At 35.1% G+C, this 13,152-nt stretch overlaps 1 protein-coding gene across 1 annotated transcript in view; it reads right to left on the bottom strand.

The window, feature by feature from the left end:
- The window catches only part of PLCE1 (phospholipase C epsilon 1), a 112,127-nt gene extending 104,193 nt beyond the window's left edge, over nucleotides 1-7,934 (bottom strand). The window contains 1 exon segment of the mRNA XM_031061867.1: nucleotides 6,394-7,934. Within this exon segment, the coding sequence (XP_030917727.1) occupies nucleotides 6,394-7,650 (1,257 nt within the window). The 5' untranslated portion in view covers nucleotides 7,651-7,934.
- Between the last annotated feature and the right edge of the window lie 5,218 nt (nucleotides 7,935-13,152).

Below are 13,152 nucleotides of genomic sequence, written 5' to 3'. Positions count from 1 at the left end.
ACTTGGACAGTGCTTAATGGCTGTCAATCTTTATTTTGACTTTTAGGTTGCCACTAGTCCATATTTTCAAGAAAATTTCACGACCAGAGGGCTAATAACTCTACATTATCCAATCACATTTCACACATAGAAGAACCAAATAGCCTCATACCTCATGGAGGATGCCTTAGATATTGTGGCAAGTAAAATTTTCCAGTAGACATTTTTCCTCTAAGTTGTTCTTGAAATATCATACTGGTAAGGCATATGCCTACCAATTACTGTCAAGCCAAGCTTATTTCATTTTAGAAATTTTTTTTTAAATATTCTGAAAGATTGTAGAAAAGCAAGATAAATTAAAATGTATATGAAATCTCATAAATTCAGATTTTAGTTATTCACTCACCAAGAGAGTAATGTTTATATGGCACAGTTTTTATAAACTTACACCAGAGTAAACAACCCAGCTTTTCAACAGTTCACACAGGTAATGGAGATAACTTAGTTTCAACTGAGAAAGAATTTAGAAAAGTGTCCAACTCTAACACTCTAAAATGAACCCTTTAATGTGCTGCAGGGAGATTTTCTAAACCAGACCTTCATGCTTCTTTACAGTTAATGAACAGTCACTAGAAGGAAAGTCAGAAAATGTGGAAAAACTGAAAGCATAATATAATGCTCTTGCCAAGACTCCCACACTATTGGCTCTAAATACCTAAGTGTGGTCACAGCTAAAACTTATTGTTCATAATTTGGCCCAATGTTGTTAAAGGTATAAGGCAACTGTAAAATAATACACAATATTAAGCAATTTAGCTCAAACCCTATCACATTATGGCAGTAAAATGACTTCTACAGACAGAGGGTAAGTTTTCTGGTTTTAAAGCTAGCCTGTAAAGCTGGAGTAACTCAACCCAAAGCAAATACAAGTATAGAGCTTCATTTTTAAAAAGTTCAATTTATTTTTACAGTACTTACTGAAGGGAAAACATAATTTCATGCCTATTTGGCTCTTCTCCTGCTTCCCTGATTTTTTTCCAAATAGTCAATTCTGCTCATTAACTTTTTTCTTCAAACAAAGAAATGAGAAATACTGGGTCCAGGTAGAATAAAAACCTGTTTGTCCTTACCTACCAACCACTTTACCATAAGTAAATAAACCTTTATGTCTAAAAAGCACAATGGTATTTTAACAGACGAAATAGTCATGCACAGTCAGATAAAAAATTATTGTTAGAGTGGAGAAACACTAAAACCACTTGCAGATTATTTGCTTTATGTCATTATTTCCTGTAAATTCCTTTCACCATGCTAGACTAGAAATTTTATTTCAAAATGGAAAGCTGAAAAATCTCAAATCTGCCTGTAGTCCGCACCACAGAATCACAAAGTAGCCTTTTTTTGTTAAATACAAGTACAAGTACAACACAAATGTTAGCCTGAAGAGAAATGCTATATTTCAGGTATGCAGGGAAAACTGCATGGGAAGAGAGTAGAAGTCCATTTAAAGAATTCTGTCTTTTAAAATATGTAGCAAGAAGTAAAAAACTGTGGGGAAAGCACATAATTCTAATAGAAAGATGATATGACAGCAAACCCAGACCTGAAATTCCTATAGAAACAATTAAAAACAACCCAGAAGTGAAAGTCAGTAATAATTTAATTTTTTAGACTACTTTGTGAGTTGTGAATCTCAGAGTTTGGCAGAATAACTTTACTAATAAGCCTTGTGTCCGGGTGACTTCATGTGGACACTCCACAAGCTTTCTGTCTAATAACTCAAATCAGTTATGTGACTGAAACACAGCACATAAACAGGGACTCTATGCCGCTTATTCATACCAGTACAGAGGGTAACCAAATGCTTTCAAGTTTTTCTTTGACTTCTTAAGAATCAATATGGGCCTCTTCATTATATAAATTATGTTTTGAATACATTGGAAGTGTATCTTCCAAAATACTACTAGATATAAAAGAGGGTTACACTCTTCATTCTGATAAATATTGACAAGTTAAGGTTACAATTAACTCAACACCTGAGAAAAACAACCAAAAAATGTTCTTACACACATACAGCATTACTAACCCTTCCTTTGTTCATGTGTTAGCATTTGCAGCAACAAGCTCCTGCATTTGGTTAATGCAACTGTTGTTGAAATAGCCGAAACAGACATTATTTCCATGACTGACAGTGAAATACTCAATCTATCTGTATCTTCAGAAATGCCACAAAAGCATGCACTGTCTAGAATTGCTGATACAGCTCTGGAAGGGAGGAGGACAGCAGAGGGAGGGAACTGAGATCTCTCTACAGGCTCAAAATTAAAATCAATATTTATATTAATTGCAAAATTAATTGCAATTAACTGTAATTAAGAATCTATTAAGAATTAAAAATAAATTATAAACAACAATTTAAATACTATCTATTAAACAGAAAATAACTTGTGCCTAGCTCTGTTTTTTTAAAAATATTACCCAAGATGACTCTTTTAGATTCCACATTAATAAAAATTTTTAAATATAGATTTTTATAAAATGTCTACAAAAAAGAAATATTTTTTACCTCCAAATCTTTTTTCTCCCCTGAAATTTTTTCTTAACAGACACCACCAACTGATTATGGCTCAACTTTATGGAAATAAAGAAATCTTAACACACAACTCCTTACATTAGCCATGCATACCACAAATCTTTGCATTACATTCATTTAAGACAGGAGTCATAAAAACACCATGGACTACAGGGGAAAAGACCAAAAACCTGATGCTAACAATGCTGAACTACTACCAAATCATTGCATGAATTACGAAAAACTCCCACAAGGTAAATCTATTACAGAATCACTATTCTCCATGGGAACAGACACGGAGCAATTAATATTTTCTTTAATTGTTGCCTAAGTAGTCGTTGGCATTTTAGTAACTTAGCAACTATGAAGAATGTCAGGTATATTAGAGTGCTAACTTGCAACTGAGCAGAGTTGAGCAAGGCAGCAGAGTTCTTGCCTCTTAAAGCTCAAACTACTGGCACCAGGAATGTAGTGACACAGCAGAGATAGTACTGACGCCTACAAAATAAGCTTAACTAAAGAATTTAGCTATTATGCACTGCAACTATGTTGTTGCAGCTGCCATCTGCAGATCTTGAGGTCACTTACATAGCTTGAGAGAATCACTCTGTTAAAGTCTAGTGAGCTGCCCAGATTTCTTATCTTAGTCAATGGTGGACAGGTTCACTTTTGTTACACTACTTTACCACCATGGCAAAACCACCACCATATCAGCAAAAAAACAAAGTGTATTTCAGCTCTATGAACCTTACATCTCAGATCCCAGAAACTCTGACTCTGGGAATTAGTCACATGGCTAACACAGTGCAGCTGAGCTGAACCCAAGCAGTGGATCCCTGTTCAAGCAAAGCCAACACCAGAGCCTGCACTCTCAGGACCTGTTTTATGGCAAACTCTTTGTACTTGTGACTCCCTTAATATGTACTAATGTGAGGGGTTTGCACTGTTCCAACACAGAGAGGCAGATGTCTCCTGAACAGATACAACAGCCACGTTACACACACCCATAAGGGGAAATGCTGCACTGAATTTAGCTACAAAAACTAAGTGCAAAATTAGAAAAAATATTCAAGATAAAGATCTTCTCTCTTCACACAAAACATACATTAAATTCATAGGAGTCTAAATCTGCATATGAAATACATATCAAAAGTAATAATATGCTACATGAAGAAAAATGTAGCATCATGTATTTTCAATATAGTGCAAATCCTTAGGCCCACCTCCCTATGTAGAGGAAGAAAAAAGAAAAAAATCACTTAACCAAACGACAGTTCAGTGCCTTTCCTTTATTAGAGCTAGAATTTTTATGTAAGGGATATGCACAAATGAGACCCACATTTTCCTACTTTAAAATATAAAGGTCTCTATTGTTCCATGTTGCACCAGTACTGCTATGAAAACTTAATTTCTCCAGCTTTTTTTCCTCTTGAAGAACAGAACTACTGTTCACTTAGCTGTTCCAAACAGAATGCATGCTCAAAGGGTGAGATAAGGGGAAAGGAAGAACAAATTACCACATTCATTTATTACTTTTTCCTTCTTCCTTTGATTATTAGCATGAAAGATTCCTACAAATGCCGATAATTCATTCAATTATTTTAACCCAGAACATACATTCAATAGGCCCATATATTTGTCACATCCATGAAGTTAATTTCTATGTTTGTGTAAATCCATCTATAATGCTAATAATATAAGCCATAAACACATACAAATATTATTACAAAAACAATATTCTATGCTAAAATAACAAGAAAACAATGCTAAGAGAACTTAATGCATGTTGAACATAAGGAGATTATATACAGAGGCTGATAAGAAAAACAGTTTTAGTGTCCATCTGGATGAAGAAAGACTTAGAAACATGTGGTTATAAGCTTTTTCTGACCATGTGTCATTCTGTGCATTGTAGTTATGCAAAGTGCTTTACAGTGCCTGTTTATCTTTTGCTGACTTGGAGACAGAACTTCTTCTATTTAAATAATTATTCAGTGAATACTTATTACTTTTGTTTCTGAGTTCATATATACAGACTACAAAAAAAGTCTTCAAATTAAAGCTCTCCCACCCCAAAATGCTGTGTGTTCTGTATTATACAGTGGTGGTGGAAAGTGGTTAAACAGGCAAGCATGAGAAAACCTAAGGAACTCATGTCAAATTGGAAATGTCCAATGAAAAAATATAAACACATCCTTCAGCTATCTCAGCTACAAAACACTGTCCCATCTCTCCCCCATAAAATTTGCAATGATACTTAAATGTACCATGCACACACCATATTAAGTAAACCCACAGAATAATATTCACCCCTTCCTGGGAGAATGATCACGCCCTCTTCACTGCATCTGCTGTCCCAGCAAGTTTGTACTTCCACTGACCAATGTGGTGAATTTCACAACAATCAACAGTACCACAAAGCTCTGCAACCTGGTAAAAAACCTGACATACACATGTTTATAGAACTCTTCAATTAACTATTTAAATGGAAAAATACTAATTTCTAGAAGGACATGAGGATATTACAGGAGGGTACAACTGTCATGGAATCAGAGTCCTCTCTTCCCTTATCACTGACAAAATTTCGTATTTGTTTGATCAATTTTACTGTAGGATTCTGTGATCTTACATGAATGTAAATGATAGATGAATATGTAAGTTTTCTTCCATTTCAGTCCTACTGGAAGTTGTTGAAGACTCTGAGCAATAATTGCTAGAAATTTCTTCGAGAAGAGATTTCCATTTATTCAGGATCAATTTATAAGCATAGCTTATATGACAACACACTCCTTTACCTTGATTATTTTTCCCCTTCCTCGAGTTTATTCATACATTTTAACAGAGGACAACTACAGCTCCTTTTTTTGCTAAGCTCAGTAATCTGGGGTCAAAATCTTTTATAGATTACATCAACAACTCTTTAATTTCCACCAGCGCAGAAAATCTTTTACTACTTAAAATAATTAAGAACGTGCTTAAAATTTTAAGAATGTGCTATGTCATTTCTATAAAAATAATTTATACATTCATGATTTCATTCTACACTTAGTATTCCTTGTGTTACGTAACTTAAGGGAACACAAACCAGGGCAGTATCAGCACATAAATGTATATTATTCAAGTATTACTTGTTTTATTACTGTAAAAGAGGCGTAAAAGAAATAGAAATACCTTCAACGTGGGGAAATACTATGCTTTCTTTTCCTGAACAACAAATTTTTCACTGTAATCTAATACTCTCATATATAATGCTTTTATTATATTTATGGAACAACTATATTATTACTATATCCATCAAATGTTTATACATACATATATGCTATATATATTCAAATGTGTAGAATTATACTAAATAATTTTACACCTGTCATATATATGGAAAAATATAAACGTATATTACATACCTTTTCTGTTTAAAATATAAATATCTATAAAATGCATTTATCTTTTTATCCTTATATAGGTGTGTATGAAAAGAATATTTATCAAGATATAAATTTATACATAAATCTAGGTATAAATATTTACCTATACACATTTTTATACTGATACATACTGTATAGACATATATATGTATAAATTTTATATAGAAATAGTTATAGACATATTTACCACGTGTCTATTTTGAACCAAAAGAATTTTAGAGGATGGCAATACATTTTTCTAAAAAGCAGTGTTCAGCATAAGGTTGTTCAGTGTGGGTAAGTGAAATATCCAGTCCAGTGTTACTAAGTATTTACTAGTTGAAGCCGCTTTTTTAATGGAAAGGTTATCACATTATCAAAAGAAACAAGGAAACAAACAAACAAACAACAAAAAAAAAACCACTATGAAAAGCTTACCTCATACCATAAAGACTTCTCAGGACAGGAATTAAATTTCCATTTTATTAGGGACTGAATTATAGTTAGCTGTTCTGTTGTAATCCTAGAAAGCTTCATGCCACTGTTGTTTCTCCTTTGCTCAACATAATTCCAAGCAACAGTTCCTATGTGCCCTGATGGTAAAGTCCTAAAAATTGCTCTTGTTCCAGTATAAACTGATTTTTTAACCTCTTTATCATTTTTACAGAAACGTCTTATTAATAGCGTTGAACGTTCCTTTTTGTTTCTAAAAAAATCCTCTTCCAGCTCTTCTTCACAGTTATCACTGCAGTCCTCAAAATGGCTCAGAAAGGGCTTTAAGGGCATTCTTCCAGTAAAGTTATTTCCACAGAAGTTGTGACCTGAGCACGCCACTTTAACCTTTCGTGGTGCTCTTTCCAGACATAAGAATTTATCCCTTAAAGCATCATCATACAACTGCTGTCCATTTTTATTCTCACAATTATTTGTCATCTGCATTATGCTGCAAGTGCAGGCTGGGGAACCAGTGGTGTTACCATCACCATCACTCATGGGCTGCAAGCAGTCATCCAAAAGGAAGCTGTTGTGTAAACCACACAAAGCCTTTGATATATTCCTTTCACTAGCACAATGTAAGTGAAAAAAGGCCACTTTATCAGGATCACTGCTGTCATTCTTATTTACTGCTGTCTGGCTTCTTAATGAAGGTCCATTCATTTTCAACTGAATTTCAGCAAGCATGGCTCTTTCCAGAGAAACAGGAATTCCAGTTTCCAGGCATGCCTCTTCCCCTGCTAGAGGAGCACAAGATTGATACAACTGGCTGCAGGAGATATTGCTCTTGTAGTTTTTCTGTACAATGTTACAGTTAATGTTAAGAAATTCCACTGAATCAGAGATGGAGCTGTTCCTCTCCCAGAAGTTTTCATTACTCTTGTCGTTAGCCAGCTGCTCTTTGGCCAGAGGGAATATTTTGGGCACTGAGCCCTGAAGACCTTCTTCTTCAAGTCTATGTAAGTAAGACAGAGTGTGTGTGGTTTGCCTTCCTGAACTGGCTGTATGTCTTCTTAGAACACTGGTGTCCAAAGCAGTTTCAGTATTTTCATCTCCAGCTGACTGGGCAGCTATCACTTTACCCTGTACCACAGAGAGCAAAACAGACGCTGTCATCTCCTCAGAGGTCATCTTGACACAGTGTCTAGTTGCTAGATGTGTGCTGGGGATGGGGGGAGGACCTTCCCCACCAATCCTCATACCATGATTTCAGTGTAATGAAAGCTAAAGAATCAGGGAACACATGGTAAAATATATACTGCTTGTTCTTTTTGCACCGACGTTTACAAAAAATTAATTGTTTTTACTGCTGGGCTGCTAGGCTTTCCCAAACTTGGATTACTGGCTTGAGACATTAACATTTTTAAACCAGTTCCTAATTATGACGTAGCCATTCAGCTGGACTGTCTCCACAAGTAATTCTTCTGTCATATATAGCCCACACACTGTTGCCTCAGATTGTAGATGACCAAACACATATTCCATGTCACAGATGCATCTCCCCACAGGGCACCCACAAAGTTGTTTTTCTGTAGAGAAAAAACATATATAAATATATTAAACAGCATCCATGGCACAAAATCCACCATCACAACTACAAACACAAGATAACTGTACTGAAACCTAGAGAATTCCAAAATACACATTTAAATCTGTCTTAAAATTTCACAGAAGAATTTTGGAACATCACTGTCATGTTTTACATATTTAAATAGCTTTCTCCACTTCACTACGGAAGGCCACATGACTGCAGAAAACGAATTATTCTGAAGCTGTAACAATGAAATTGAATACATAAATAAAAAGGGGAAAAAGAAAATGTATTTTCCTTATTTTTTCTGACTCATAGTCAGAATAAAACATTTTGAAGAACACAATCAATTTTAAATCTACACTGTCTTTCAAACTAATTCTTTTCCTGTTCAGAAGTACAACTACATTTGTTTTGGTGTTACATGGTTTTTGCTTTCCTTAAACTGTATGCTGTTACCATGAAATCATAAAGAAAACATAGTATTTTCACCACAAGTTTATAACTGAAAAAGCATGAAGAGTAAAACTGAAACAGAAATAATCTTCTGACTCCTTTACTTGCATGCCTTAAGCTAAAAAGCTAACCTGCCTTTCAACATTGTCATTAATTCTCAGCTATCTTCCTGCAAGAAGCATAGTAGAAACAAATCTTGGAATCAGAAAATATGAGATTACAGACAGCTCAACAAAGGAAACAGAAGACTATAAGTGACATGCCTAGATAAATCATGGTGAATTGAACAAATGCATTATACTTCAATTTATCACATTTGCCACTGAAAAACATAACACGTATTATTAAAACTATGGAAAATGTAGGCAGTTATATTAAGGCCTACATTTACTAGAACAGTCTAATTTCAATAAGAACAAGCAAAAGAAAGAAAAAACTTTAAAGTTTAAAAAATAGCAGAAAACTAAGGCAAATTATGAAATCAATGTTTCAGCTACACATAATAATTAAATCATCCATAGTGGATAGAATTAGAAATTATGGGGGGCATAAAAAGCAGCAAAGCTCAATGATTAATTTGAAGTGTAAAATCTATTTTGATATTCTTCTCAAGTAATTATGATTAACAATTTTATTTTAATCCATTTTAGAGTGTCAGCTTTCATTTTTTATTGATTACTAACCTTCATCCAAAAGCAGTCTGGCACAAATCAAAAGGTAAACACAATCATTAGTTCACGGGATATTTGACATCCCATTTTCCCACCAAATTAAATTCTTAAGTGTAACTAAATGCATCATTTTTCCTAGGGTGAACAGAGGGTCACAAAAAAAAAAAAGGAAAAACAAATTTAAGAGAAGTTACATTTTGCTACAAATCTGTGGCTTAAACGTCTGCTAGGCCAGGAACAGCACTATTTCTTCATACAATAACTACCACAAGTACGTGGAAAAAAATGCAATTTCATAATTCAGTAAAGATTTCAATTTTCCTGGTTTAACAACAGGGAAGGTCACAACGGAAAGTGACAGATAGAACAAAAAGCAACAAGTTTTACATTCTCCACCCATTACGAAGCGCACGTGCATGCCAGATCAGCCAGATCAGAGTCCAGGTGGTAAACTCACCACTAGAGTACTAGAGAGATTTAGCACCAGAAAGGAAAATAACAGCCCCAGTTCATACAAAAGTTGTGTAGAAGGAGACAGTAGTAGTTCAATGGAGTGGCGAGCTTGCGTCTTAAGACAGTCATGTTACCAACACAGCTCACAGAGCACCCTATGACTTACTGCAACAGCTCAGCTGTGGAGCACATACAATGAAAAGGCAACACTCATGCAGTTTTTAAAGCCTACATTCTCTGGTAGTCCCTCTACCTTTAAACTGTACCCTGAAATTGATTTTAATCCACTTTCTTCAAGCTCACCTATTTCACTTTAAAAAAAAACAAAAAAAACCCCACACTACCACCAACATGCACACAAAAAAAAGGAAAGCATTTCAGCAATTTTCTCACTGTACCATTTCCTATCCCTCTTCCCTGTCCTTCCTCTTTAAATACACAGATGACAGCTTATATAACTTTTTGACACTACACACTTGATGGAGCCCATCTTATTTTTTCTGGCAACCACTGGCCTTTCAGTCCAAAACTACATACAATGATGCTGATCAAAGGAGAAAGATTTAGGAAAGAGAAACAGCTCATTTTTTTCTTGATCTCTTTATTTTCTTTCTTGCTGTATCAAGTAAAATAATTATTTGTAAAAGGTATAAAACACGTCTAGTAGTAGTTGTCTTCAGCACTGATTTTTCAAGGAATTCTGTAATCTATCAAAATGTCTTCATCTACTGATTTATCTTTCCTGCCACCATGATATATAAATAAATGTACTCCCTTTATTATTCCTAAGTCAAGAATAAAAATTAATGGATTGGATTGTCACTGCAAGTATTATACCTCTTATTACATCTGTTGCTAAATGAAACTTTAACAAAATATCACTCTACTGTGCAAAAAGACAACATTATTATGCAACTTTATCATCTCAGAATGATTTTAAGATCATGAAATTGACCATGTATTTTAAATTATTGTTTTTTAATAAAGAAACCTTAAAAAAGAAAAATAATCACATCACTGATTTACTTCTGTAAGTAGAAATTTACTAAAACCAGAAGCCCATTTATATCCCTGACTATCCAAAAAGCCCATTTATATCCCTGACTATCCAAAAAGCCAACAGACTAGGACTGAGCTTTCACAGTCCTCCTTCCTACTACATAATTTTCCCATCTCTCTCTTACACCAAAGTGTTTCCACACTCTCCCCAAACAGATTCTCTCAGACCTCTTTCTTTTCTCTAGAAATTATCTCAATCTCCCTCAACACTGGTTCTGCTGGTCACCTCTCTTCTGAGCTGCTGAGGCCATATACCTCTCTATTTTCTCCTTGCCCATTCTCTCTACCAGTATCACTTTTCTCTTCTGCGCCTGTTTGAAATCCAATTCATCAAGAATAATGTCCCCATAAGAAACTCCTACTGCATGTCCAGCTGTTCCCATCCTCTTGTGATCACTGCAATGTGACTGCAATGCAAATGTGATCCATCTCAAGAATCTTTTTACTCAAATTACTACACAGCTAAAATATCTTCCTAATCTAATTCATAGTATAGTTGCACTAATGTGCTACAATAGCTCAAGGGAGAAAATGAGCAGCATAGGGAATGGAAGAAAATGCTTCCTAATATGGTTTACACATTTCTGCAATTTGCAAACATAATTTGATGTTTCAGCTATGTCAATCTAGCAGGTAGCTGCCACCAAAACTGGTAGACCTACTCCTCTCCTCACTCCTCTCTTTTTGTCCCCACTCCCTCCACCTCATTCACTTGAAGATCATGAATCCTCAGAATTAAACTGATTCACCTGACTGATAAGTCAAAAAATTATTCATTTCATCCAAACAAACTGACTCACTCTGTAGCCACATAATCACTATATTCCATGAAAAGAAAATATTAGGAATGCCTGGCAGGAGCCACACATCTCAGTAGAAGCTTCAGTTTAGATCATGTTTGCTAGGAAGTCTAAAAGCACCCTGAAACTTCTCTAAGTCTGGGGTGTCTAGTGTATGATGCAAAATCTCATGAGATAGCCAATCTCAAGTATATACCACGTTGGCAGAGCCTCTGATCTACAGACAACTGCAAAAATATCTGAAGTTGTGGCTCTGCTGAACAGATGACAGGGGTTTCATGTGTCCTCAGTTATACTCTTCTCAGTGTCTGCTTTCCACTGCAATCAACAGATTTCAATTCAGTGTGCACAGCAAATTCCTAAAACTGATGGAATTCATTACACATGCTATGAAGTGTGTTAACACAGTGTTATAAACGATAAGAAGTAAAAACCTCACAAGCTCAACCAATAAAACTGTATTTCATATCTTACTGTAGAATTGCAGAATTATCACTCCCTGCAGCTTCCTTTACTTGCCTGTCTGCATATGGGTGGCCAAAGCCTAGATCTTCATATAAAACCCTCAAACAAACATGTACATACACTTGCATGTAAAAAGGCTAAAATCATTCAAAAGCATACTCTTCCCACTGTACATCCACACTGATTTAGTTTACAGTTAAATCTGAACATAAAAGCACATGAAATAGACAGCAAAGCCTGCACTGTATTCAATACATGCTGGCATTTTCTAAAGCCACTAGATTAGCTGATGAAATCCATTAATAATGACACTGGTTCATTTTACAAGGCCTAAGTTATGTCAGAAATGTAATGTGCTCCTTCTATCAGTAAAGTAAAAATATAAGAAATTAGATCCAGAGTTAGTGAATCATTGTGGATGCAGAGGTCAGCCAACAAAGACAAATGAGTAATTAAAATAAACAACCTGGCAACCATTCAGCACATGCATTCTCAGAATGTATTAAGTCTAAAAACATGTGATACAAAAGTAATTTGTCTACTTTTTTTTTTCATTTACACTGACTGCATAAACTTTCAAGACTTCAAGTACAAGCTGGTTCCAATTAGTATTAATAACAATTAATATCAACATTTAATGATTTCTTAATCCCCAGATATCTGGATTTGAAGTCTACAACAGTGTAGGCAAAACATCCAACATAATCAAAGACTACAAAACTATATTAATTTACTATCAGTTTAACCTGTAACTCATTACTCAATCTGAAGTCAGACAGAATTCTGCTTTAGTGAAAACAAAATACAGCATGTTGAACTTAGAGCATTATTTAGTCTTAGAAAAGGCATGTGAAGGACCAGAACCATCACACGATGTGGTTAAGTTAGAAAGTCCTTCAATCCTGGGCTGTTAAAGGACAATATGATAATGTTAATGTCTGAGGATGCTGTTTGGACTGTGGGAGCAAGTAACAACTGCATGAGGGGCAGTAAGGGATGGGTGTCAAGGTGAAGATGGGGATTGTTTAGAGAAGCTGTGTGCTGTCAGTGATGCCAAATGCAATTCTGTATGTATGATGCTGTGGGAGCTGCACAGGAAATTCAGTGAATGCCTGGTAGGGCCAGGATTATGAGAGCAGAGAATAAGGGGGACTGAAATAGATACATGACATTACTAAACACATACTGTGGTTTCCATGGACTAACTGCTATTGGTCTGAGACAGACAGTAATTCAAAACAGCTAAAGGGAAGTGCAAGAACCCTGA

This window comes from Geospiza fortis, unplaced genomic scaffold, assembly GCF_000277835.1.
Source record: "Geospiza fortis unplaced genomic scaffold, GeoFor_1.0 scaffold130, whole genome shotgun sequence".
Classification (NCBI taxonomy): domain Eukaryota; kingdom Metazoa; phylum Chordata; class Aves; order Passeriformes; family Thraupidae; genus Geospiza; species Geospiza fortis.
The sequence above is the reverse complement of the archived record's forward strand: the minus strand, read 5'-3'. Positions and strand labels throughout refer to the sequence as shown.